The 25768-nt window shown below is 43.2% G+C and overlaps 1 protein-coding gene across 8 annotated transcripts in view; it reads left to right on the top strand.

Moving 5' to 3' along the window:
• The window catches only part of LOC124466296 (anoctamin-1-like), an 84310-nt gene extending 59326 nt beyond the window's left edge, over positions 1-24984 (top strand). For all 8 annotated transcript variants that reach the window (XM_047018092.1, XM_047018091.1, XM_047018090.1 and 5 more), the window contains 10 exons: positions 198-399; positions 480-591; positions 778-835; positions 15434-15534; positions 15640-15782; positions 20079-20231; positions 20412-20464; positions 22151-22329; positions 23197-23302; positions 23534-24984. In XM_047018092.1, coding sequence (XP_046874048.1) covers positions 198-399; positions 480-591; positions 778-835; positions 15434-15534; positions 15640-15782; positions 20079-20231; positions 20412-20464; positions 22151-22329; positions 23197-23302; positions 23534-23776 — 1350 coding nt within the window. In that variant the 3' untranslated portion in view covers positions 23777-24984. The remainder of the gene's footprint in view (positions 1-197; positions 400-479; positions 592-777; positions 836-15433; positions 15535-15639; positions 15783-20078; positions 20232-20411; positions 20465-22150; positions 22330-23196; positions 23303-23533) is intronic.
• Positions 24985-25768: the final 784 nt, after the last annotated feature.

Below are 25768 nucleotides of genomic sequence, written 5' to 3'. Positions count from 1 at the left end.
TCTGTTGGCTTGTCACGCAACAGATATTGTTACTGTACGACGATCAGACAGTTGGCCTCAGTCAAGCTGTGGTATACTGTATTCTTTGTACGCATTTAAATGAATTAAATCAATCAGTCAATAAGTCAGTCATTTAGTCTTTCTGAAAATTCAATCAATAAATTAAGTCAAACACTTCCTGCGGTTCCTTCTCCCAGATAGGGGTTACCTTTGCGATCGTGTTCGGAGTGATCCTGTATCGTATCTCCACCACGGCGGCACTTCAGATCAGCCCCAACCCCATCACGCGGTCCAATGTGCGTCTGACCGTCAAGACTACAGCAGCCATCATCAACCTAGTGGTCATCCTCATCCTGGACGAGGTCTATGGAGCTGTCGCCCGCTGGCTCACTGTGCTAGGTAGGACACTGTTCGCCACTGTGTAGCTCCTCCACTATAACATTTGAATTGATGTCTGAATAAGACTTTGTTGTTTTCAGAGGTTCCAAAAACAGATAAGAGCTTTGAGGAAAGGCTGATCTTCAAAACCTTTATTCTGAAGTTTGTCAACGCCTTCACCCCAATCATATACATTGCTTTCTTCAGAGGCAGGTCAGTGGTCCAACCAGAATTATATTCAAATACTTCCAACCCTACAGAATATTCCCAACACTCAAGTACAAACTAGCTACCAGCTCCTACATACCTACTGAGATCTTTTTGCAATTAATGGTCAACACAATTTTGATTAAACTTCAAATGCATGTCCCTGACTCCTCTTGTGCTTTGTTCCCATAGGCTGGTTGGTCGCCCTGGGAGTTACCTTTATGTGTTTGAATCTTACCGTATGGAGGAGGTGAGCTACATACATCCTCCTCTCCTCTAAATTGTCCTCTCCACTCAGATGGCTGACACGGCATTTTAAAACTCTTGTTTAGGAGGAAAACAGGTGTAAGAATAAACAATCAATCGAGACCAAAGAAAAATAGCCATTAATTATTTGTCACTGATATATAATAGATTTCATTTCATGGCGTAAGAACTTAGCTGGCTATCATGTTTATTAATCATGCCATAAGCAAGTGCAGAACTGCAGATGGTATTGGAAGGTAACCCTGTCAGATAACTAAGATTGGATCTTAAACTTTGATATTTTAAACATGTCATCATGCTATGTTCTCCTCAGTTATGAGCAGGCCCAAACATAATACGCGGGGGCAGAATTCCGACGAGAACCCGTTGATTTTCAAATAGAACGCTTTGGGTTGAGCAGGGCCGAATTCTCACTCCCCCGCAGAATTCCACTCCCCTACTCGTGAAGTGGACTAACGTAATCATTTCAAATGATTTCTAGTCAATCTGTTGAAAACAGTGTTTTGTAGACAATAGATTTACTTGTATGTTTTTATTTCAAGTCTTCATCTTCTTGTTTCAGTGAGTGTTGGCCGTGTTGCGTCTTTGTTCCGCAGCTTCACTCATTGTAAACCAACCAATCAGCGCGCAGCTCATCTATATATTCATGAGCATACCATAATATTTACATTTACATTTATTCATTTAGCAGACGCTTTTATCCAAAGCGACTTCCAAGAGAGAGCTTTACAAAGTGCATAGGTCACTGATAATAACAACAAGTTAGCCCCAAAGCATTGCGGGTAGCCAAAAACAAGAAGTACACATTGTGAACAACCAAAAAAAATAAAAAATAAAAATAACATAAAAGGAGAAAACCTAGTGTTTTTTCCCAGGAAAATTTCACTTGATGTATCAGGGGGCATAGAACAGCACCCGGACCATTTTAAGCCCAACCAATGTTACACGGGGGTCAGATGGCTGAGCGGTTAGGGAGTCGGGCTATTAATCAGAATGTTGTTGGTTCGATTCCCGCCCATGCCAATGACGTTGTGTCCTTGGGCAAGGAACTTCACCCTACTTGCCTCGGGGAGAATGTCCCTGTACTTGTACTGTAAGTCGATCTGGATAAGAGAGTCTACTAAATGTAAATGTTACATACGGGCAATTCCATGCAAAGGTCACCCTTACCATAGAAGAAAAAGGTTGTGCCCACACAAATAGTTAAAGTCAAGTCTTTTTATTTGTCAGGTACACAGAAGAACACAAGGTTAGACTGGGCACTGAAATTTTTTAGGACAAGACAACGCAAGCACCTGGCATTAGGGCTGGGCGATATGGGTAATAAATTATCGATATAGATATTTATATTTACATTCGATAACGATAATTAAACGATAGACCACAGATCTGTAGTAGTCAAATAAGTTTCCTTCTCAACTTTTTCCCTACACTCGGCATAAGGTTTAGGCAGAGCAGTGTGAGAGAAATGTTTGCGGCCAGGGAGCACGTACATGGGGTCAAGTAACTTAAGCTTTTTAAAACCTTGCTTTTTATCAATAGCCTACTTAATACCTTGGCGCAAACTCACACTTTCTGCATGTTCCAACGTATGATTTTGCTTCAGGTGGTAAACATTTAAAAAAGTATTATAATTGGACCAAAACGCTGTTCATATATGTCCAGAGACGTTATAAGAAATCCGCAAACGATTTACGGACCTAGCAAGCTGTTACCTTGGAGATGTTGACAACATGGCGCCTGCACCAGATTCGTCGTGTTTGATTTGGGATTTTCCTACGTGTTGTTATATTATATAAAAAACGAATATGGGCTTTTGACATCTACCAACACCTTTGTAAGCAGAGATTTGTCAAAACGTTTGTTAACCGAGACCGTAGGTCGAGGTCAACAAGAAGTCCACATTTGCAGTTTGTCGTATTACCAGACTTGGTAACCACCTGTTTGTTTACTACACCAATTTTCACCGAACATTGCTCTGCTCTTTGTCGGATTTCAAAAAGCCAAACAACTTCCAAATAACTGAACAAGACTAACCCTTTTTATCAACAATTTCTTAATTGGAAGTTGCTCCCTCGCCTTGGCTATCGCTGCCACTGTTTTCGGCAATAAGACTAATTTTCCGTGGTTAACAGTAGCTACTCCACTCGACGTGCTCAGTATATTTTAGTGAGCGTAGGCTACCATTTCTCCGCAACTTCCTGCTGCATCACAGAAATGAAATGGACTGCTGTTACTAATTATTCTCTATCGACATTAGAGAATATTATTGAAAATGAATTAATGTTACGATATCTTTATCGAGGGAAGTCATTACTTCGATAGTTATTTTTATCGATTTATCGCCCAGCCCTACCTGGCATAACATAACATATAAGTAGGCCTACACAGAACATAATTTACATCTATGCTGAGCTCGTCGTCGTCGTCGTCATCTGCCGCTTGTCCGGGGATCGGGTCGCGGGGGCAGCGACCTAAGCAGGGAGGCCCAGACTTCCCTCCCCCCGGCCACTTCCGCCAGCTCTTCCTGGGGGACCCCAAGGCGTTCCCAGGCCAGCTGAGAGACATAGTCCCTCCAGCGTGTCCTGGGTCTTCCCCGGGGCCTCTTCCCAGTGGGACGTGCCCGGAACACCTCACCAGGGAGGCGTCCAGGAGGCATCCTAATCAGATGCCCGAGCCACCTCAGCTGGCTCCTCTCGACGCGGAGGAGCAGCGGTTCTACTCTGAGCCCCTCCCGGATGACCGAGCTTCTCACCCTATCTCTAAGGGAGAGCCCGGACACCCTACGGAGAAAGCTCATTTCGGCCGCTTGTATTCGCGATCTCGTTCTTTCGGTCACTACCCATAGTTCGTGACCATAGGTGAGGGTAGGAACGTAGATCGACTGGTAAATAGAGAGCTTCGCCTTTCGACTCAGCTCCTTCTTCACCACGACGGACCGATGCAGAGCCCGCATCACTGCGGACGCCGCACCGATCCGCCTGTCGACCTCGCGCTCCATTCTTCCCTCACTCGTGAACAAGACCCCGAGATACTTGAACTCCTCCGCTTGGTTCAGGATCTCCTCCCCGACCCGGAGATGGCACTCCACCCTTTTCCGGTCGATTACCATGGCCTCAGATTTGGAGGTGCTGATTCGCATCCCAGCCGCTTCACATTCGGTTGCGAACCGCTCCAGTGAGAGCTGAAGGTCACGGCCCGATGAAGCCAACAGGACCACATCATCCGCAAAAAGCAGCGACCCGATCCTGAGGTCACCAAACCGGACCCCCTCAACACCCTGGCTGCGCCTAGAAATTCTGTCCATATAGGTAATGAACAGAATCGGTGACATAGGGCAGCCCTGGCGGAGTCCAACCCTCACCGGGAACAAGTTCGACTTACTACCGGCAATGCGGACCAAACTCTGGCACCGGTCGTACAGGGACCGGACAGCCCCGATCAGGAAATCCGGTACCCCGTACTCTCGGAGCACCCCCCACATGAGCCCCCGAGGGACACGGTCGAACGCCTTTTCCAAATCCACAAAACATGTGTAGACTGGTTGGGCGAACTCCCATGTACCCTCCAGGACTCCGCGGAGGGTATAAAGCTGGTCCACTGTTCCACGGCCAGGACGAAAACCACATTGCTCCTCCTGAATCCGAGGTTCGACAATCCGACGGACCCTCCTCTCCAGGACCCCTGAATAGACTTTCCCAGGGAGGCTGAGGAGTGTGATCCCCCTAAAGTTGGAGCACACCCTCCGGTCCCCCTTTTTAAAGAGGGGAACCACCACCCCGGTCTGCCAGTCCAGAGGCACTGTCCCCGATGTCCACGCGATGTTGCAGAGTCGTGTCAACCAAGACAGCCCTACAACATCCAGAGCCTTAAGGAACTCCGGGCGGACCTCATCCACCCCAGGGGCCCTGCCACCGCGGAGCTTTTCAACCACCTCGGCGACCTCAGCCCCAGAGATAGAAGGGCCCCCCCCGATGTCCCCAGACTCTGCCTCCACGTCGGAAAGCGTGTTGGTGGAATTAAGGAGGTCTTCGAAGTATTCCTTCCACCGATCCAGGACGTCCCCCGTCGAGGTCAGCAGCGCACCATCCCCACCGTATACAGTGTTGACAGAGCACTGCTTCCCCCTCCTGAGCCGCCGGATGGTGGTCCAGAACCTTTTTGAAGCCGTTCGGAAGTCATTCTCCATGGCCTCGCCGAACTCCTCCCATGCCCGGGTTTTTGCCTCCGCGACCGCCAAAGCCGCGTTCCGCTTGGCCTGCCGGTACACATCAGCTGCCTCTGGAGTCCTACCAGCCAATAAAGTCCGATAGGCCTCCTTCTTCAGCTTGACGGCATCCCTCACCTCCGGAGTCCACCACCGGGTCCGAGGGTTACCGCCGCGACATGCACCGACCGCCCTGCGGCCGCAGCTCCGGTCAGCCGCTTCAACAATGGAGGCCCGGAACATGGCCCATTCGGACTCAATGTCCCCGGCCCCCCCCGAGACATGATCGAAGCTCTCCCGGAGGTGGGAGTTGAAGCTCCTTCTGACAGAGGGTTCCGCCAGACGTTCCCAGCAGACCCTCACATTACGTTTGGGCCTGCCAGGCCTGACCGGCGTCCTCCCCCACCATCGAAGCCAACTCACCACCAGGTGGTGATCAGTTGACAGCTCCGCCCCTCTCCTCACCCGAGTGTCCAAGACATGCGGCCCCAAGTCCGATGACACGACTACAAAGTCGATCATCGAACTGAGACCTCGGGTGTCCTGGTGCCAGGTGCACATATGGACACCCTTATGCTTGAACATGGTGTTCGTTATGGACAAACCGTGTCTAGCACAGAAGTCCAACAACAAAACACCACTCGGGTTCAGATCGGGGGGGCCGTTCCTCCCAATCACGCCCCTCCAGGTCTCACTGTCATTGCCCACATGAGCATTGAAGTCCCCCAGGAGGACGAGGGAATCCCCAGGAGGAGCGCTTTCCAGCACCCCCCCCAGAGACTCCAAAAAGGGTGGGTACTCTGAGCTGCCGTTTGGTGCATAAGCACAAACGACAGTGAGGACCCGTCCCCCCACCCGAAGGCGGAGGGAGGCTACCCTCTCGTCCACCGGGGTGAACCCCAATGTACAGGCGCCGAACCGAGGGGAAACCAGTATTCCCACCCCAGCTCGACGCCTCTCACCAAGGGCAACTCCAGAGTGGAAGAGAGTCCAGCCCCTCTCAAGGAGACTGGTTCCGGAGCCCACGCTGTGCGTCGAGGCGAGGCCGACTATATCTAGCCGGAAACTCTCTACCTCGCGCACCAGCTCAGGCTCCTTTCCCGCCAGCGAGGTGACGTTCCACGTCCCTAAAGCTAACTTTTGCAGCCGAGGATCGGACCGCCAAGGCCCCCGCCTTCGGCCGCCGCCCGTCTCACACTGCACCCGACCCCCATGACCCCTCCTGCGGATGGTGAGCCCACTGGAAGAGGGTCCCACGTTGTCTCTTCAGGCTGTGCCCGACCGGGCCCCATGGGAAAAGGCCCGGCCACCAGGCGCTCGCCATCGAGCCCCACCCCCGGGCCTGGCTCCAGGGGGGGGCCCCGGTGACCCGCTTCCGGGCAGGGGCAACTGAGAACCATTGTTGTATTTCTTCATGGTTGGTTTTTTGAGCCACGCTTTGTCTGGTCTTTCACCTGGAACCTGTTTGCCTTGGGTGACCCTACCAGGGGCATGAAGCCCCCGACAACATAGCTTCCAGGATCACTAGGACACGCAAACCCCTCCACCGCGGTAAGGTGGTGACTCAAGGAGGGGATTATGCTGAGCTTAAATAAGTGAAACTTCCTAAATATACAGATAGCAATAAATAATCGACTACACTAACCCTAATACTAAAACTTCCTAAATTACAGATAACAATAAATAGTACAACTATACTAACCCTAAATACACATAAAACCTGTTTCAAGCCTATAACCTATTCTAACCTAAGTGGAGTAGGCTACAGTAGGCCTACAAGTACAAATATAACTGTTGTTAAAATGTTCACTTAGGTCTTTATTTTGTTGCATGTAACCACTCTGATCAAAATGTATTGAAAATTGCACTCTTTTACATAAGTTGTGCACTCATGCAAAAAAAAAACATTTGTCAAATGGCCGTTTTGTACAATTTCAAGAACGGGGTAAATGGACTCCTGTTTTCAATAAAATGTTACAATTTAGAATTTTCCTGATTGACAAGGGAATGATAGAGCTTTGTGTATGCTCAGCTTGAGTTAAAAGCACAACTCCTTAAATGCATTAAGCCTCTTGTTTATGACTCATTGAGTTCCATGGCCAAGTCACGTCCGTAAGGTTTTGTAGAATAAGTTTATGCCTATCAAACAGTGCCGATGCTACAACATCCAAAGTTTCTGTGTAAAGCTTATTTATACCAATGGTTAGTTTAATTAACAAATCTTGCCCCTTTGTTACTTTTAAAAACGTTAATGATGTGTTATGGACGTGACGTTACGGACGCTACACAATGTAAATCTTCACAACACACTGTTCACAACACAATGGAAATGTTCTCAAATGAAACGGCAAAGCTGACAATCGTGTTTTCGGCTGTTATAACCCCTTTCATCGACGTGTTTCAGTGAAACAGACATTCCAGTCATGATAATAGTCGGAATCATAGGTAACATGATATAGCCTAAACATATCTTCAACGATCAACATCTTCTCCAGTGATCCTGACATTTCGAGTAGCCTAATTGTCTTGCCGTAACCGTCTTTGCCAGAACCTCGATCCCCGCTCCATGTTTGTAATATTTAACTACTTCCTACTAGAGAGGCAACTCGAAAGGGCTCGAGGGACTCGATTGGTTTAGGCATTTAAGGCGGCGCTCTGTAATTTGCTTGCGCTACTTGTCGGATCAAGCTGAGGTAGAGTTGACAGCTTCGATAAAAGATGTCTTAAAGGGGTCATTGACTGTGTTTTGGGGGTATTTCACGCAGTTCATTTTAACTCAATGTTTTGTAGGCGTTTTATGTAATTTGCAGAAGACTAGACCAGACGGGTCACATCCATGATGTTCAAACGTCATATCCGAAATGCTGGTTTTCCAAAAAAAGACAAATATTTTAAAAAATATTTTTTTTGTGTTCATTACTCAATCATTTGTAAGACTGTGTGAGAGTATTCACAGCTAAAGATGATTGGTGACCATTCTGAACTTTTATAATAGTAATTTGACAACAACTTTGACAACAAAAAAAGATAAGGGGTCCTTTTCTTGTACCCAGCGCAATTTACTTTGTACACTGACGCAAGTATCATTCCTATTTTGCACTCAACGGAAAGCGGACTTTTCCCTTCACAGACGCACGTCGGTAAATTAGGGAATGAACTTGCGCTCCCAGGGCAGTTCAGCGAAAAGAGGGGGCGTGTTCCGGCGCAAACGTTCCTTGGTGTTATTTTGCAGTTTGCAAAAAACTGTTCCGCCACAGACCAGGAAAAAGTTAGTCTAAAGTCAATGGCGCGTTATTCAGATGCTATTTTAAGGGTGCATGCTTGGCCCGTGCGCACTACTGGCGAGGCCAGGCTCCTTTTCCTGCAAGCTACGTTACATTTCTTCCATGTCAATTATTGAAAAGAGTTTCATGAGTCTCTGTATGTTGCTTTTTTTTATATTAATTATTCTCACAATGTCAGTGTAACTGACAATTCCGTACAAGCCTGTAAATAAAAGTAGGCTAGATATTGAGAGAACTACCAGTAGCTACATACATAATTCTCTGCATCCATTTCTGTGGCAGCAGTCAATGTCTCTTCGTCATCTTAATCATCATCATCATCTTTTGATGAAAAACATTCTGTTGGGGGAAACTGCTACTACAAATTGAAATAGGCACCAATTGATATTTACTTAGTATTAGGTTCGTAGTATGTTTTTACATTTAATAAAACATTGAACACTTTTTCTCCTGTAATATTAACAAACAGTGGGGTTAAATGTTCAATTTATGGACTGGCTATTGCCTTCAAATGTATGCATTGACTCGGCAGCAATTGTCTCCCACACCACTTGTATACGCTGCTACAGCCGTGTTGCTTTTTTCCTGGAATATGTGCTCGACCATAAACACGAAATAAAACTTGTATCTGAAGTTTGGTGGAGTATGCAACGTTTTTTTCGCGGTGTGCCATGGTGGATCCTAGAATCGGAGCTCCATTGATGTTGGCTTTTAATAGTTCTCATGCCCGCGCTTAACTCTGAGTTGTAGTACTCAGTAACAAATTCATATCAGCTTTTCTGGAACCGAATTTTCAGAGTTTCCAATGTTAGAGTAACTCATCTCAGAGTTCAGGGTTAATCTCAGAGTTTGTTAAACCTGCTACCTGGAATACCCCCCTGGACCTATAAAATGGATATGATTGTCAACACAAACAGTTGTGTAAGTAGTTTACTGAGATGGAAATAGAAGTTAAATTCTGGTAGGAGGGACCTGTGAGCAGGGGCCTTTTATATACATGTGTAAAATAATGTAGCATACACATTTACCAGAAGATTCTATTACAATTGGCATTAAGTGCGTTTAGTAAGTAGCCTATAATAGCAAGTACAACGTAATCAAGAATCAGAACGGATTAGTTCTACTAAAAGTGATTTGTACAAATGAATACAAAGAAGGATGCTTTCTTTAACCAGACAGTGACTATGATAACAGCAGTCGCAACTGCAACATAATTCACATATTACCTCATTCCGATAGGACAGTGTAGCACAACATCAACATAGTTCTCAAGTAGTATATTAAAGTATACTATAAGTACCCTTAAATATGGATAGTACACTTTTAGTTTACTTTTGATATACTTTTAAGAAGTAAACTTAGAAAATAGTTAACTTTTGATATACTTTTAAGTATACTTAGAAAATAGTTCACTTTTGATATACTTTTAAGAAATATACTTAGAAAATAGTTCACTTTTGATATACTTTTAAGAAGTATACTTAGAAAATTGTTCACTTTTGATATACTTTTAAGAGGTATGCTTCGAAAATTATATATAAAATTATATTCTGGAATAGGATGTATGTTTTCTGTTATTATACAGCAAAAACAGTCAAAATACTTTTAAAGTACATTACAGGTCAATTGTTTTAGATCCATCTTATATATTCTAATTATTCATGTCTAGGAAAATCTATTATGCATTGCACATTGAATCTTTTTTGTTACTGAAACTGTGACCTTAATTACGGCCCAAAAATGTTGAAGCCCTATACTCTAACAGTGCGTGTCCACTGCAGCGACGCGAATCGCTTGCCATCGCTCGCCTTCCCACAGTTCACCACGCTCGGGGGCGTTTCAAACAGATTTATGTAGAATGTAGTTCTTTAAAGTCAGTGTTGTAGTTGTCATGGCCAAGTGTGCAGACTTGGGTTTACGTAGTTGCAACATCGATCAAAATACAACTTGTATACAAAATTCAAAACTGTTTAATAGACATACACGTTGACATGTGTAAAAAACGTTTTACTTTATTCCCCAGTCTCTGCTATTCTGTCGATACGATAGGGAGTTCCAGCCGGGCTAGCTACCTAGTTACCACAGAAATAAGTTGCGTAATGTGACTAAACTGAATTTGAAAGTACAAGCACCCACAACTTCGGCAAACCTTGCGCCATGCATCTTTTTTTGTATTAACATCTCTGTACGAATACAGCTATGTATCGTACAGGACTGGGTAAGCGGCCACACAAACGATTAGTTTCTCCTCCACCTTGAAACCTAAAATTGTTTACCATGGTTGCTACGTTACGAGAAACAAGAAAACACTCTGATTGGCCATCGCTAGGGAAAACCACTCCTAATTTGCATAAAGTTGAGAAAATCTAAACTCTGTCGCGTCGCTACCCACAATGCACCACGCAAGCGATTCGCCTGGGTCCATAGAAAATGAATGGAAAACATGTTGTCGCTCGCATCGCGTCGCTGCAGTGGACACGCACTGTTATACTAATAATTATCAATTGGAGTATTATTGAAAAAAGCTACTTGAGAAAGAAGCAGGCACAAGGGTTGCATTATGCATTGAAATGCAGTGAAAAAATGAAGATAGCATGGCTCATTGGCTGGTCAATTCCCATGATGCAAGACGGTAAATAGTGTTTGCTGAATTTGCTGATACGTTTGACTGATACGTAACTTCATGAATTTCGTTTTTTAAATGTGTCTGCTTAGAATGTAGTGTTTTGTTGCGTGGTCATTGTCATTGTTGTGTTGTGAGGTAACTATGAGGTAAATGACTGTTACGTTTGATCAGAAGAGCTGGATTTCTAAGACATGAGGCATACACAATAATTAGCTTCTTTCAGCTAATAACCTGCTGTGTCCCATGGCAAGGGCCCCCGTTCTTGTCAAGAGTCGCAAGATCGGCGGCTTTTGAGGAGCCCCTAAACATTTAAATATATTAGTAATTCACTGTAAATGGACATTTATTAAGTTTACTTCTTGAAGAATTTACATTAATTGAAAGTGCACTTGAAAGTATTCCAAAGTATACTTTGAGGTACTTTAGGAAGTATACTTCATGAACTGAAAGTGCACTACACAGGTTACTTTAGAGTATTCAAAGGTATACTTTGAAGTACTTTAGGAAGTATACTTCATACACTAAAAGTGCACTACACAGGCTACTCTACAGTATTCAATAGTAAACCTCAAATACACTATAAGTGTACTTTAAAGTGTACTCAATGACCTAAAAAGTGGGCCAATTAAGTTTACTTAGTACAAAAATAGTAAATAAATACGTACACTGCAGGTAAACTTTAGGTACCATGATTATAGTATACTTTTTATTAGTGGTGGGCATAAATTAATTTTATAAATCTAGATTAATCTCACTGTAATATTGGAATTAATCTAGATTAATCTAGATTAAACTGGCTCATTTGAATTATGCTGAAGGCATTCAGAATATGTGTGCTACCCAAATAATGACAAACGTAAATCTTTGAGAACGGGTTTCTCAAGCCAGGTGGTGCATTAGACCAGGGGCTCATCTCCTGTTTCCAAAATGCATCACAAACTGCTTTAGAAAACTGTTCTACCAGGCGCGTCGTTAGACCTTTTTTACTGGGGCAGGTGCCCCAGTATAAATCTGCTGGGCCCCAGTAAAATCTAAATTTTAGTTTTAACAATCTACTTTATTAGTCAGTGCATTCATTTAGGTTGATAATCCCGGAAAACAAACGCAGTATCCCAATCAACGCTTGTAAAATCAAAGCAGTTTAACCGAAAACACAAACCGATGGATGTCAGCGCGCTCTTCTGAGCTTGCCAAATAGCCTTGCAACACGCACACAGAAGTTCAGTTGTCGGACTCGGCAGACAAGTCAGAATTGAGGTAGGCTAAGAAAACATTACAAAACTAAAGAAAGTTTCTAAATGATACTACCAATCTTTATTAAAACATAAATACAATATATTACATGAAGCAAAAAGAAAATGTGTGCTAACCCATTAACTATAGATGTCCCTGCCAAAGCTGATACAAACTTTCGTCCCTGAACTGTTGTATAGTGGGTTAAGCAAGGGGAGTTTCTAGAGCCTAGTTAGTAGGCTATAGAAAGTGCATTGTGCGCAACACGCTTGGAAGAAAAAAAGGGATATGAATAGGGGCCTGTGCCCCAGTAGAGTTTTATGTCTAACAACGCCCCTGTATTCTACTATGATAATTGGTGATGAAAATAAATTATGTTCAAGAAGATGTACTTGTGTTTACAAACAGTTTATTCAGTTAAACAAGACTTTTGGCTGAAAGAGCTGTGCTGACAGGCTTGCCTCGGTTGCACTCATGGTAGTTTGACGACGACTCTTCCCCTGCGCTATCAGTGCTTGGCCCGGCATCTTCCGCATTAGTCTTGTCGAGGTTTCCATTGGGAAGCTTCTTAAAAATACATTTTCCCTGACGCAAACCCGGCGGCTTCATAGCTCAGTGTTTCCCACACATAGACTAATTTGTGGCGGTGCGCCACAGAATCAACACCGGCCGCCACACATTGCGTTTCGTAAAACTTTTTTTTTTATCGTTATTTAGGTTAAAACACGCAGCGTATTCGTTCAGCTGCATTTCCTTTCCCCTGCTCTCCCTCCGTCTCTCTGTCACTCATGCGTCTTTCTCACATATGCACACAGTCACAACGTCAGCACACGTTAGCAACAATGCATACATATGCCGTTCTAGTAAGACTGACAGCTATATCAGCGAGCCTTCAGCATTAGTGCCGTAGCTAAAAGTCGAGGAAAGTTGAGGCTACTTTTCGCTAGGCACCTTACTCACATTTACATGTAGTCATTTAGCAGACGCTCCTATCCAGAGCGACTTACAGTACTCGAAGTTTCCCCTTCGTTCTTTTGGTGAGAAGTCTCAAGAGCTAGCTACTTACCCGGCGTCATGGAGCCGACCAGTTAAATAGTTGTTTAGCACTAGCGTTGCTACATGCATAATGCATAAATGATATGTTAGTTGTTGTTAATTACAACAACTACCATATCATACCCCCCCCCCCCCCCCCCCCCCCCCCCGTCTGACAACCCCCACCCCTCCCCGCCACAATTAGATTTCTAATCTGTGGGAAACACTGTACCTGCATCCATGTTAGCACGTCACGTTTGATGTGGTAATTTTATACACAAGGCATACACACAGGTTTGAAGACTCGTTCTTGCCCCCTACAGTGCAATTCGGCTAGGTAGGCCTACATCCGCGCTAAAATATCAAGGTGAAACATCATAGCTTGCATAGTACACCCAGCTCCCAACCCAACTTATCGCCTGATAAGAGTCTCACGTTAACGCAGCACTTTAACACCGACAACGGCCCACCACTGCTTTTTATACTCAAGTAAACTTCTTTTTCGTAAGGGAAGTGCAGCTCAACTTGTATGTCGACATGTAGCACGACATACAAATTGTATTGGCGCAACATATGTTTTAATGAAACATGAATTAAATAGCCTACTGACAGTTTCCTCAAAGCCTAAAACGAGGGAACCTAGGCTTAACATTGTAAAAATCGCTTCGGTTCGCCAATCTACACATAATACGCTAGGGAGGCAGCGCGCGTTCACGCGTAGGTGAGTGGAATTGTCGGGGGAGTGAGAATTTGGTGAGGCAAAATGTAAACAAACTTCCCAACTCATATTACGTCTCTATTATTAAAACGTTAGCCAAAAATTGTTAAGAATTGAAAAGGAAACATTTATCGATTAAATTACAGCAAGAGACAGGGCCAGGGAGTTTTCAAGCGATCTTTGTGAGGATGGATCAACACTTTTTTGCAAAGTATGTCAACATTCAATTGAGCATATTCGGCATCAAACTGTTGTGGAACATCTTCGGTCGCTCTGACATAAGAACAGGAAGGCTAGCGGAATTCCCCAGATTTCTGCAGATTTTCAGTCTGAATAACCGCAGAAAATTTGAAAAAATCTGCGTATTACGTTTGGGCCTGCATGGTTATGAGTAGAAAATATTATTTTTGTAAAGAAATTATCACAATCTGAAAGGTTGGTATCGATAGGATGTGTCTATAGAGGGTTTTCACCGACGTCACGTTCTGGGTGGTAACCCGGATGCGCGGCCATATTGGAGGCACTCGGTGTAAACAACTGAACGGAGTACAACCAAAGAACGTATATTCTATACTCTTTGGTACAACTGTAGCCATGTCTAAACGACCGAAATGGTAATCAAAACGCGTCCAAGATCCAAAGGCATATAGGGAAGGACTTGGACCACAAGAAAAGGGTCGATATTTTGAGAAATTAGGATTTATTGGCGGTGCAGATCCCTACAAGTTAGCTCCCTCTACTTGGATCCGTGACGACCCGGTGATTCTGCCTTCAGTTGGATATCCCGATATTGTTATCTAACGCTACCTGGTTTTCTCGCCGAACCCATACACATGCAGTAGTTTGATATTAATTATATTATGTCAATGTCAGCTTTACAGTAAAATAAGCGCACAGTAAAAACAATAAAAGCAGTAATTGTTTTGACTATTTACTATTACAAATATTATCATTACAATAGAAAATGTGTTTTGAGCCGCTGAAATAAACATTTCACAATACCTGACAAGAAATGTGCCGAACAAATCCGTATGTTGTCCAGATTTTTCCCTCATAGATCTTGGTTGAGCTTTGCCAACCACAATCTCCTCCTTTCCTCTGACAATCTCTGGCATTCCTTTCCCTGGTTTTTAATAACTTTTGGAAGTCGATAATATACCAAATGTATTTCACGATGTGTCCTATTTGTACAGCCTGAAACACGGCAATAATTCACAATTTTCCTTGACGACGTTCGGGATACACTTCAGTCCCAATGCTTTGTTGTGATGCGGAGTGCCTCCAAGATGGCGACTTCCGGTCTGATGACGCGTCGGTGAAAACCCTCTATTGCAAAACATCTTGGCCTAAAATCAGGATCCAAATCCAATAATCTAGTTTTTATGCCGTGAAAGTTATAGTCGTTAGTAGTAGTTATATAGTTATTAGTAATGAGTGGTATATTGTAGCAGTCTGGTAACTTGTGTTCTCTCCTTCAGTGTGCTCACGGAGGCTGTCTGATGGAGCTGTGTATTCAGCTCAGTATCACCATGTTGGGAAAACAGCTCATACAGAACAATTTGTTTGAGATCGGCATCCCGTGAGTCTTTGCATGCGTACACACACACACACACACATTCCTAAATCAAGAGTGTATTGTCTTGTGTGTAACTGTGTTCCTTTGTGTGTGTGTGTGTGTCGACAGCAAGCTGAAGAAGCTCATCAGGTACATCAAGTCCAAAAGGACAGCCTTCCAGGAGGAGGAGAGGGAGATGAGGCTACAGCGCTATGAGACAGACAACTTCCTGGAACCCTTTGCTGGCCTCACCCCGGAGTACATGGAGATGCGTGAGTCTGGGATACCAACAATGGAGTAAAGAAGAGCAGATTACAACATACTATAGTAAAGTAAAGTACACTAGGGTATAGGGCTCCAGGCCCTGCCCTGCCCCGGTCTAACCTGACCTGGTCTAGTTTGGTCTTGTGTGGTCTGGGCTGGGCTAGACCCACCTCAGGTGTAAGAAGGAAAGCCACTCTTTTTTGCCTGCTGGCCAGTTTGAGCCTGCCACATATTTAACCCCTCTGCTATGACAACCCCCAGGGAGGTTGGTCGGGAAAAGCAGGACACAGTGAGACAAGCCAGGCTGGCACACCACACTCATACAGCCTCAAAGCTAAATGCTATCACAAATCTATGGTAGTAAAAATAGTGTTGCGTTGGTTGAGAGTGTTATATCCTTATAGATTAATCTGAAGCTCTTGTCATCCACAGAGTGGTGCTGTGGAACCTTCAATGTAGTACCTGGGCCATGATGGGAGCTGTTAGGAAGCAGACCTGTGTTTACTGTAATATTAGTCCTTGAAGTAATCAATTGCTTTTAAAGTATTTAAAGGGGTGATTTACTAGGTTTTTGGGGTATTTCACACTGTTCCTTAAGGTCTCCGAATAGGGTATGTAACATTGGTTGGGCTGAAAATGGCCCGGGTGCTGTTCTATGCCCCCTGATACATTCAGTGAAACTTTCCCGGGAAAAAAACGCTAGGTTTTCTCAATTTATGGTATGCTCATGAATATATAGATGAGCTGCGCGCTGATTGGTTGGTCTACGAGTAAAGCTGCACGTACAAGACGCAACACGGTCACAGCACTCACTGAAGCAACGACTTGAAATAAAAACCTACAAATAAATCTTTTTATGAAAACACTGTTTTCAACAGATTGACTAAATATCATTTCAAATGATTACGTTAGTTGTTTCCACTTCTGTTGTCGAAGTAAACAGGATCGCCTTAGGGTAACGTTAGCACTACAGCTTAGCAAACAAACTATCATGATTCAACTCAGCTTCAGTTAGCTCTAGCTATCTTGCTGAAAAATAGATCTGGACAAACATGTATCTTGAATTGTAGATTACCATGACAACACAGGTTATTTATTTGAATGAAACACAGTCAGGAACATGAAATAATGTTAGACCCATTTCCAATAAACTAGGCAAAATCATCACACATTCTACCTATGCTCTTGCGTTAGCAAGCTAAACTAGTTTACATGCCTACAGTGTAGGTGTTTTCGCTATCTAGATGTTCTTGCATTCCTTGCAAATCAGCGTTAATAATAAGAGTCTAGCTAACATTGAATAGACGGGCATGGCTGATGTTTGTCTATACCGTAGCGTAGAAGATTCCTGTGCAGTTCGACCCTTGACACATTTGCGCGAACCATTTCACCAAGGGCGGTTTTGAAAACCTGGGACAATGTAAAGCAGGATTTGCTATGAAGCTGTTGCTGAAAAGAGGTGCGTTCAGACCTTATGTTCATCACAACCGCAAGCTGTCGTATAATTTTGTCGGTAACAGTTATTAACGATGCTAACGTATCCTGTATACATACAGTTAGAACAGCACCTCTTTTCAGCAACAGCAGCTTAGCAAATCCTTCTTTAATTTGTCCAAGGTTTTCATTCAAACCTGTCTTTGGTGAAATGGTTCGAGCAAATTAATAAAAGACACAGGGATCTTCTCATAGAAAACATCAGCCATGCCCGTCGAGTGCTAAAAAAGTGTCCGAGATCATTGCAACCTCCATTTATGTTCCTGGACCAGAAAACCAGAGGGCGGGTGAATGTACATTTTGGGGCGTGACAAAGTTGATGCTGCAACTTGTGACGTCACAAGTTGCACTGTTTTAAAAGCTAGCGTTTGCAAGTTGCAGTTTCAAAATAATAGTGAGAAGTGACATCTTGATAGAAAAGAGGTTTCAATGGACTTTGGGGTTCACTGTATGTCTATTTTACACACCAAACTGTCATTTTTCAACTATGACAAGGTAAAATCGGTTTTGCAATCAATCGCCCCTTTAAGTAATGCAGGTTAATACTTGATTAGGCTCACATTTAGCATTAATGGATCTGGTCTGCTGGTTTCATTTCTGTCAAATTACCCCATTATATGACAGTCCTCGTAATTGACCTGTGTGTTAGGAAGTATTAAGACTCACAGAGAAATAGACCGGAACTCTGTCTTAAAACCAACCTTCAGATTGACCAGTCTGCATGGCAGGGGAGAGCATGAGCAAACACCGGTTAAATAGTCAACATTCTCATTGGCCAAAGCTTTGAAGTAACCTTTTAATTGGCACAGTTTGTAAACAGGAAGTGACTCAACAGAAGTTGTGGAAACCAAGCTGAGAGGAGTCTCTGGTGAGAATTGGAACGTCTGTTTCTGTTGGCTGACCTGTTGTTAATTGTCATGCTCAGAACTGTCACTAAGATCTGAGATCTGACTAAGATCTAACCCCCAACTGACCATCGTGAGAGAGCCCTAAGATTCCTTTCATGTTGCTTTTTTTAACTGGAGTCAATTAGTTCAAAGGCCAAGCAGATTCCTGTGTCCCAGGCTCTGATGTTGGAGGCCCCCGACCATGGGCTGTAAGAAGTTCTGTAATTGATTCCTGAGTCACCGTCAGTTGACTTTTACATTGTATTGACTCCTGCCATTAGACCTCACCTGGTGGGCCAACTGGTAAATGTCAACGTCACCAGCAGTTAATGAACGTGAAACCGAAAGGAGTAATTTATTTTCTTCCAATTAGGACCTGTCTTTTGAAGCAATTTGAAACTCGCAGCTGCTAAAACAGTCAGTATGTTATGGCTTGTGTATCTCAGAGGCTTTGAGGAAGATAATATATACAGGACGGAGTATGGGGGTTCAAATTATTTTAAGCTCAGCTCCTCTTGGTTTTAACGCCTGTGGGGCTGAATGCCCTGAGAGAAACCCACGTCTGTTAAATAACCTAATCTGATCTGATGACCGGTGAGGGAATTCATAATTTCACACCAACGTGAGGGAGGATTTAAGTATTGACAGTAAAAAACCTAGATAAATGTGCTCTACATACTGTAATATTGGACAAGTAGCTAATTGAAGAGTTCACTTTCCTCTTGTACACTCTTGTCTTGATCTTGTCTTCTACAGTGTTTTACCATCAGGCTTTTTATATGGACCTTTCATCCATCTTCAGGTCTTTAGTTTACTCTGCTGGGCTCTCTTTCACTCTATTCAACCTTTTCTCCTGTCCTGACCTCTTTGCTCCTTTCCTCTCCTCTCTTCAAGGAGGGATGTAAAGACCATTCTTACACCACAATACCCTTTTGGTATTGGCTATCTAGAAAGCAGCAGTGTATTGTTCAACAATTTTGGCATATCATCATTATAATGTTGCCTAGCTAAACTGTTGGCATCCTCAACATCCGTTACTTTTCACACCCAAGCCCCACAGTTATTTTAGGACTTGTAAATGTTCACAGAACTCTGCACATTGCTTTAGTGTTGGATTTCCTGTAGTGGAGCTTTATTTGAAGTAGCACCTGCTGTTTTAACACAACCGTGTGTGTGTGTGTTTGACGATGCATGGCCTAAGCACATACCCTTGCCACCTCCTCCCCTTACTGTCTTACTGTTCCTTCTCTCATCTCACCCTATCCTTCCCTCCCCTGTCTTGTCTCTGTCCCCACTCTTCCCTTATTTCCTTTGTATCCCTCTTTCCCTTCCCTGTCTTGCCCCCCCCCCACACACACACACACATTTCCAGGCTATTCGAGCTGCAAGGCTCAGTAAATAAACCCTCTGTCCACTCAAACTCACTCACTTTAATATGGTTCAGCTGCTTCCATAAGTTAAACACTTAGTCAGACAACATTGATTTGAATTACCTAAAGGTCAGGGATCTGCCCAACAATTTTTTGTTGGTGTATTTATACTTTTAGCACCTGAGACAGACTCAGAGGATGTATCCGTTACACACGTCATGCCTTGTGTACATGTTGAGGAGGTACAGTAACAGTGTATGTGACAGTGGATCAGATAGCATCGTCCAGACCAGTGTTTGCTCTTCTTGGGGTGGAGGTTGGGATCAGGCCTGGTTAAAGGATACTGACTGGGGGAAGAGGAGGTTTTCTGGTCACATGTACTAGAGTTTATTTGGAGATAAGTAAACAGAAATGGCATTACATTAGTAGGCTTAATCAATGGCCACTTTAGCAGCTGTGTGTGTACAGGGGAACTACTGAGGGTTAGAGAAGTGCATTCTATACTCTGGTGTGTGTGTATGTGTTTACACGTCACTGTCTTCCTGTTCTGCAGTGATTCAGTTTGGCTTTGTGACTCTGTTTGTGGCGTCCTTCCCTCTTGCGCCTCTCTTCGCTCTGCTCAACAACATCATCGAGATTCGCCTAGACGCCAAGAAGTTTGTGGCCGAGTTGAGGAGACCGGTAGCGGCCCGGGCCAAAGACATTGGTGAGCATAAGTCAGCAGAACTTCAGGACTGATTGATCAGAGCAAAGTTATAGAATTCTAGTGTGGTATGTACAAACATTCTTTTTTTGGAGTATAAACTTGATCCCTTAAACGTCCTGATTTCCCTCAGGAGCTAACTGACCTGTTTATGTAAAAAAAAAAAATCTTCTGTGATTGCAGGAATATGGTACAACATCCTCAGAGGAGTGGCCAAAGTAGCCGTCATCATTAACGTAAGTTCATTATTGAAATCCCCATCAAACATTTGTGATGGAGATAACCGACACAGTGATGGGGGCGTAGTTTTTCTGTAGCTCCTACATTTTGCTACATACTTCTGATCTAGATAAGGGGGAATGACATGTTCTGCCAAAAAGGCCCAGTGCTTCATTCCTCCTTTCCAAGTCTGTCTACAATGACAAGTCTGGCTTTCACTAAAAGCCTGTGCTCTGCTGGCAACTTCAGACTTCCTACAGTCCTTTACTGTTAATTCATGTCACCACTTGGGGGGGGGGGGGGGGGGGGGGGGGGGGGCACTTGTAAAACCACACAATTAGCCTCTAAGATAGTTCCCCCTGTGAAACCCCAAGCCTTCATTGAAAAGCCAGCCATACTTGGTCAAAAGGAGAGTTGCACATGCCTATAAATTCCACAAAATAATCTCACATCCTGTCCTGTCTTCCCTGGAATGAGAGACTCCCATCTTGATCCAGATTTATAGACAAAATGAGGTATTTCTGCCATCTATATGAAGCTACAGAAGGTCTTATAGTAGATTTAGTCATTGCCCTCATACACATATGTTACCCCTTTTCCACCGATGCGTTTTGGGTACTGGGTCGGAGCCGGTGCTTAATCTCAAACCAGTTATTTCTGTGGCGGCCTGGGGAAACCCTTCACATGGTGAAAATTTTACTTTCTGGGTATTATACATATTTGGAAACGTCAATTTCCTCTGAATACAAATCTGTTTAAATTACTCAGATATCTTTATCTTAACTGAAGTTACATCATTTTAAAGTTGACCTGTGACAAAAAGTGACGAGGGAGAAAACTGCATTCAAAGATTCCACTCCGTTTCATTCTAGTTTACTGTGGCGAATATGGAAAGGAAATTCTTTTGTTCGTAATAACGTTGTAAATGTCAGTTTAACTATAGGCTACATTAATAACTTGTCAGGTATTTTTTTTACGTTTAACTGCCTGACTTCATTGATCAGTTGTTTGGGGCTGCTGCAGCACTCAAAAGAGCAGGCAAACTGAGCATTTGATTTGCTAGGCTGGAAAATCTTGCTAGTTTATATGTCCAAAAAACTTTGAAATTAACAGTTTTTCATAAGTAATCATATATTTTTTGTACATTACAATGAAGTTTAGGGTGTTAACTTTACAAAACATCAAAAATCTCAATATTGACAGAAAACGATTTTCGATCTTTAATGGCTTATAGCCAACAATGAGCAGCCGCGACATCCGACGGGTTTCCGCAGGCCGCCACACATGTGTTGGAGCCAGAGTGTGCAAGTTACATTCTCATTTTGTCTTCTAACCTCTCCTCCCATGTCTGATGCTGTGATTGAGACTTGTTTCCCCTCCTCCCCTTCCCCTTTCCTCTCCCGCCTTCCTCTCCTCCCCTCTGTTCTCCCCCCTTCTTCTCCCCTCTCCTCTCTTTTCTTCCACCCCCTCTCCTCCACTCTTTTCCCCCTTTCCTATCCTCTCCTCTTCCACCCTCTTCTCCTCCCCTCCCTCCTCCCCCTACCTCTCCTCTCCCTTCTCCTTTCCTCCCTCCTCACTCGACTTTTCTCTCCTCTCCCCCTTCGTCTCCTTTCCCTTGCCTTCCCCTTTCCTCTCCCCCCTACTCTACTCTTCTCTCCACTCTTCCTTTGCTCTTCCCTCTTCTGCTCTTTTCTCCCCTGCAGGCATTTGTGATCTCATTCACCTCAGACTTCATCCCTAGGCTTGTGTACCAGTATATGTACAGTCCAGACGGCTCCATGCATGGGTTTGTAAACCACACACTCTCCTACTTCAACGTCAGCCACTTCCAGGAAGGCAAGGAGCCCAGTGATCCAGAGAACCACCAAGTGTATATCTGCAGGTGAGTCACATCATATCACCATGACAACCAAGACCCCAATTTGACCCAAGATCTCTACAGACAGCTAATTTAATGCTCAACACTGAAAAGGGGCATTAGGAATTAATTACTGTGTCGTCTCATTTACACTATCAGGGCTTGGAAATACATTGACTTGCTAAAGTAGGCAAATGTCTTGTAGAACATAACATTTCATAATCATTTCAGTAAATCAAACAGCATACAGCTAGCAAACCAACATTAGCTTGCATCACTAACGACATTGGCTAATTCAACTTCGGTAGGCTATCCTCAGGATTTGCAAGCTAGCTAAACTTATACTATATCTAAAATAATTTTCTAGACATAATGGATTTTGCCACACATAGACATACTATCCACAATCAAAGTGTGTTACAGCATGCTGTAAGATCGCCTATTGCCTACTCGTGCATTGCTTGGTATCATGCTATGTTCCCGTATGAAGTGCAGCATTTATTTCAGTGCGGGTTAAAATCCGATTTACAAACACAAAGCTCCCATTCTGGTGGGGTGTGGGTTTTAGAAAATGTGGGTTGTTTTCCGAAAAATACGGTACTACTATCACACCTGGGTCTCTCTTACACCCATTTGACCAGCACTAGACCAACAGATCCATCCTTGATTTTTGAGGTACTGTTTCAAATAGATGAACTGACACATTCATTTTAGAAGGATATTGGAATAGTACATGTAACAGGTTTATTGTCAAATGCACAACATAATTTTTTTCCAAGACATACTTTATTTTCAGGTTTCAGTAACAGTGCAGCTAAGTAAACTGGAGAATACAGGATATGAAATAGAACACCCTAACCTGTAGTATCTCATGCGTTTGTTGCTGTTCAGGTATAAAGACTACAGAGACCCCCCATGGTCCTCCACACCTTATGAGATCTCCAAAGAGTTCTGGGCCGTGTTGGCAGTCAGACTGGCCTTTGTCATCGTCTTCCAGGTAAGCTGGGGGAGGAGGGTCCCTAACGACCTGACCACCATGACACAGAAGAGCACATTGGTCTACTGGTAGAATGGAGGCAAGTGAAAATAAACTCCACTGTCCCTGAATACTCTTGTCTCATTAATATGATGCCTCTTCAGTCATTTATTTCTGGATACAGCGTTGTTCAGCTATTATAAGATCATCACAGTGTCCCTGCTTTCTGACCCTTCTGTGTTCTGTCTGCAGAACGTGGTGATGTTGATGAGTGACATTGTGGACTGGCTGATACCAGACATCCCCAAGGACATCAGCCTTCAGATCCACAAGGAGAAGATCCTGATGGTGGAGCTCTTCATGAGGGAGGAGCAGGGCAAGATGCAGGTGCTGGAACGCATGACCCCTAGTGGCAGGAAGGACAATGGCAGCAACAACCACAGTCCCCAGCCCCGCCCACGCTCCTTCCCACACAGCAACACTAATAACTTCTAGTGGTTAGCTAGCATGTTAACATTTTAGCTAGACAGTTAGTTAGCTTGTTAGCTTAACAGCTTATTAGCTTGACAGCTATCTAACGTGTTAGCTAGACAGCTAGTTAGCAGAGGTTTCCGTCTTAAGCTCTGTGTCCTTATCCTTGTCCAGACATTCCAGTGAATAGGAGAGGTGCTCCAACAGGGGAGTTGAGGTTGATATAGGAGAGCCTGTCCCAGTGCACACTGCCTTTTTTGTCAATAAACTTTTCCATAAGTTACAAACTGCCAAGCTAAGGCCCAGTTTATACAGCTTTGCCTTTGAGGTCTATCATCAGGTTTTTCATCGAGGGGTGGACCATGTTCTAAAAAGGAGGATGAACAAAAAGAGAGAGAATGGTTGTTTCCACTTTCTATTGCACAAAGTCGTTATGAATACTTTTGTAACAATATGTCTGGCATCAAAGGTATTTCTGTATGTTGTTTATTCTTCTCTTTAAGAATGGTAAAGAGAATTCTCTTTATATAGTACATTTTACATGAGACCTTTTTAGTAGTAACTTACAGTCACTGTGCAAATAAACATGTTCAGGCTTATCTTTTTAGTATTTTTTTTTTTAAATCAAGTTTGATGCTTTTAGTCAAGTTTAATGCAAAGTTTTTCTTCATGTAGCAAATTTGTTCAGACAACTTTTCTTTCTATAGGTTTTATGATTTGGGATAAAAACAATTTTTCTCTTGCATCAAATTGATGAAATCATAAAAGGGGATTATATCGGTTTGTGCATAGAACAAATTATAGATGGTTCTTTATCTTAATGGGTGAAAGTTTGTTTGTATGTCATTGATAGCCTATATGAATGTCCTAATACATTTATCAAGCCAATTTAGTAAAGTAGCATCAAGACAACTCCTGTAAATGTTTTTATAGTTGAATAATTGTGTTTTATAGCATCATGGTCTCCAGTATTCTGCACTGATCTAACACTTCCTGGCCAAAGTTTTCAGTGTCTTGCCAGATACACAGACTCAAATCATGTTCATGTTGTCTCATTTCATCCGTATTCTTAAGCCCATACAATCATAGAAAACAATTTGCATTAAATAAGTCAGCTGTTTATTGTTGTTTACTCAGCAACACCCTGAGTAGATTTAGATTCAGCAGACGCTCTTATCCAGAGCGACTTACAGTAAGTACAGGGACATTCCCCCCGAGGCAAGTAGGGTGAAGTGCCTTGCCCAAGGACACAAAGTCATTTGGCACGGCGGGGAATCGATCCGGCAACCTTCTGATTATTAGCCCGACTCTCTCACCGCTCAGCCATCTGACTCCCAGTAATAATGAGTACTCCCAGAGTAATGAGCTCAGAGCGAAGAAATCCATGAAGATTTTCCATGCGAGAAACTAGGCTACAGCCTGACCATGTGAGCCTCCATCTAAGTCTGCCATAACACTTACAGTGTCTCTCTAAGCTTCCAAGCCAATCAGAGTATTATTTCACATAATGGATTAAAAGGACATTTAAAAGTGTTCTTCTAAACTGTATATTGTTTACACATAGCTTCTGTTCACTGGATGCTTCAGTTACATTTCTCATTTATACTATCTTCAGAGGACAATAACTCAGATTCTTTCAAAACTTGTGTATTCATAAGTGAACAGAATTTCATAGCAGCATATCTTACCGTATCAACATATGTTGTAATTGTTTCGGACAAATTCTGCCTATTCTTTTTTGATGTGATGTTGCCTAAAGATATTATAATAATTAAATCGAATGTAAACCATATATTTTGATGTGTTATTACTTTTCTTTTGGAAATAAATGTATAAGTTATAGAAAAAGAGTTATGGATTACACTGGCTATTACATTTACCCTTGCTCAACAAGGGATTTTCCAACAAATAAAACCAAATCAAAGCGTTCTGCTTCTTTGTAATTAACAGGTTTATGTGATACATGCCCTGCCTAAATGTAGCTAAATTCGTGAATATATAAAAAAAATATATGAT

The sequence above is a fragment of the Hypomesus transpacificus genome, unplaced genomic scaffold, assembly GCF_021917145.1.
Source record: "Hypomesus transpacificus isolate Combined female unplaced genomic scaffold, fHypTra1 scaffold_90, whole genome shotgun sequence".
NCBI lineage: Eukaryota > Metazoa > Chordata > Actinopteri > Osmeriformes > Osmeridae > Hypomesus > Hypomesus transpacificus.
The sequence above is the reverse complement of the archived record's forward strand: the minus strand, read 5'-3'. Positions and strand labels throughout refer to the sequence as shown.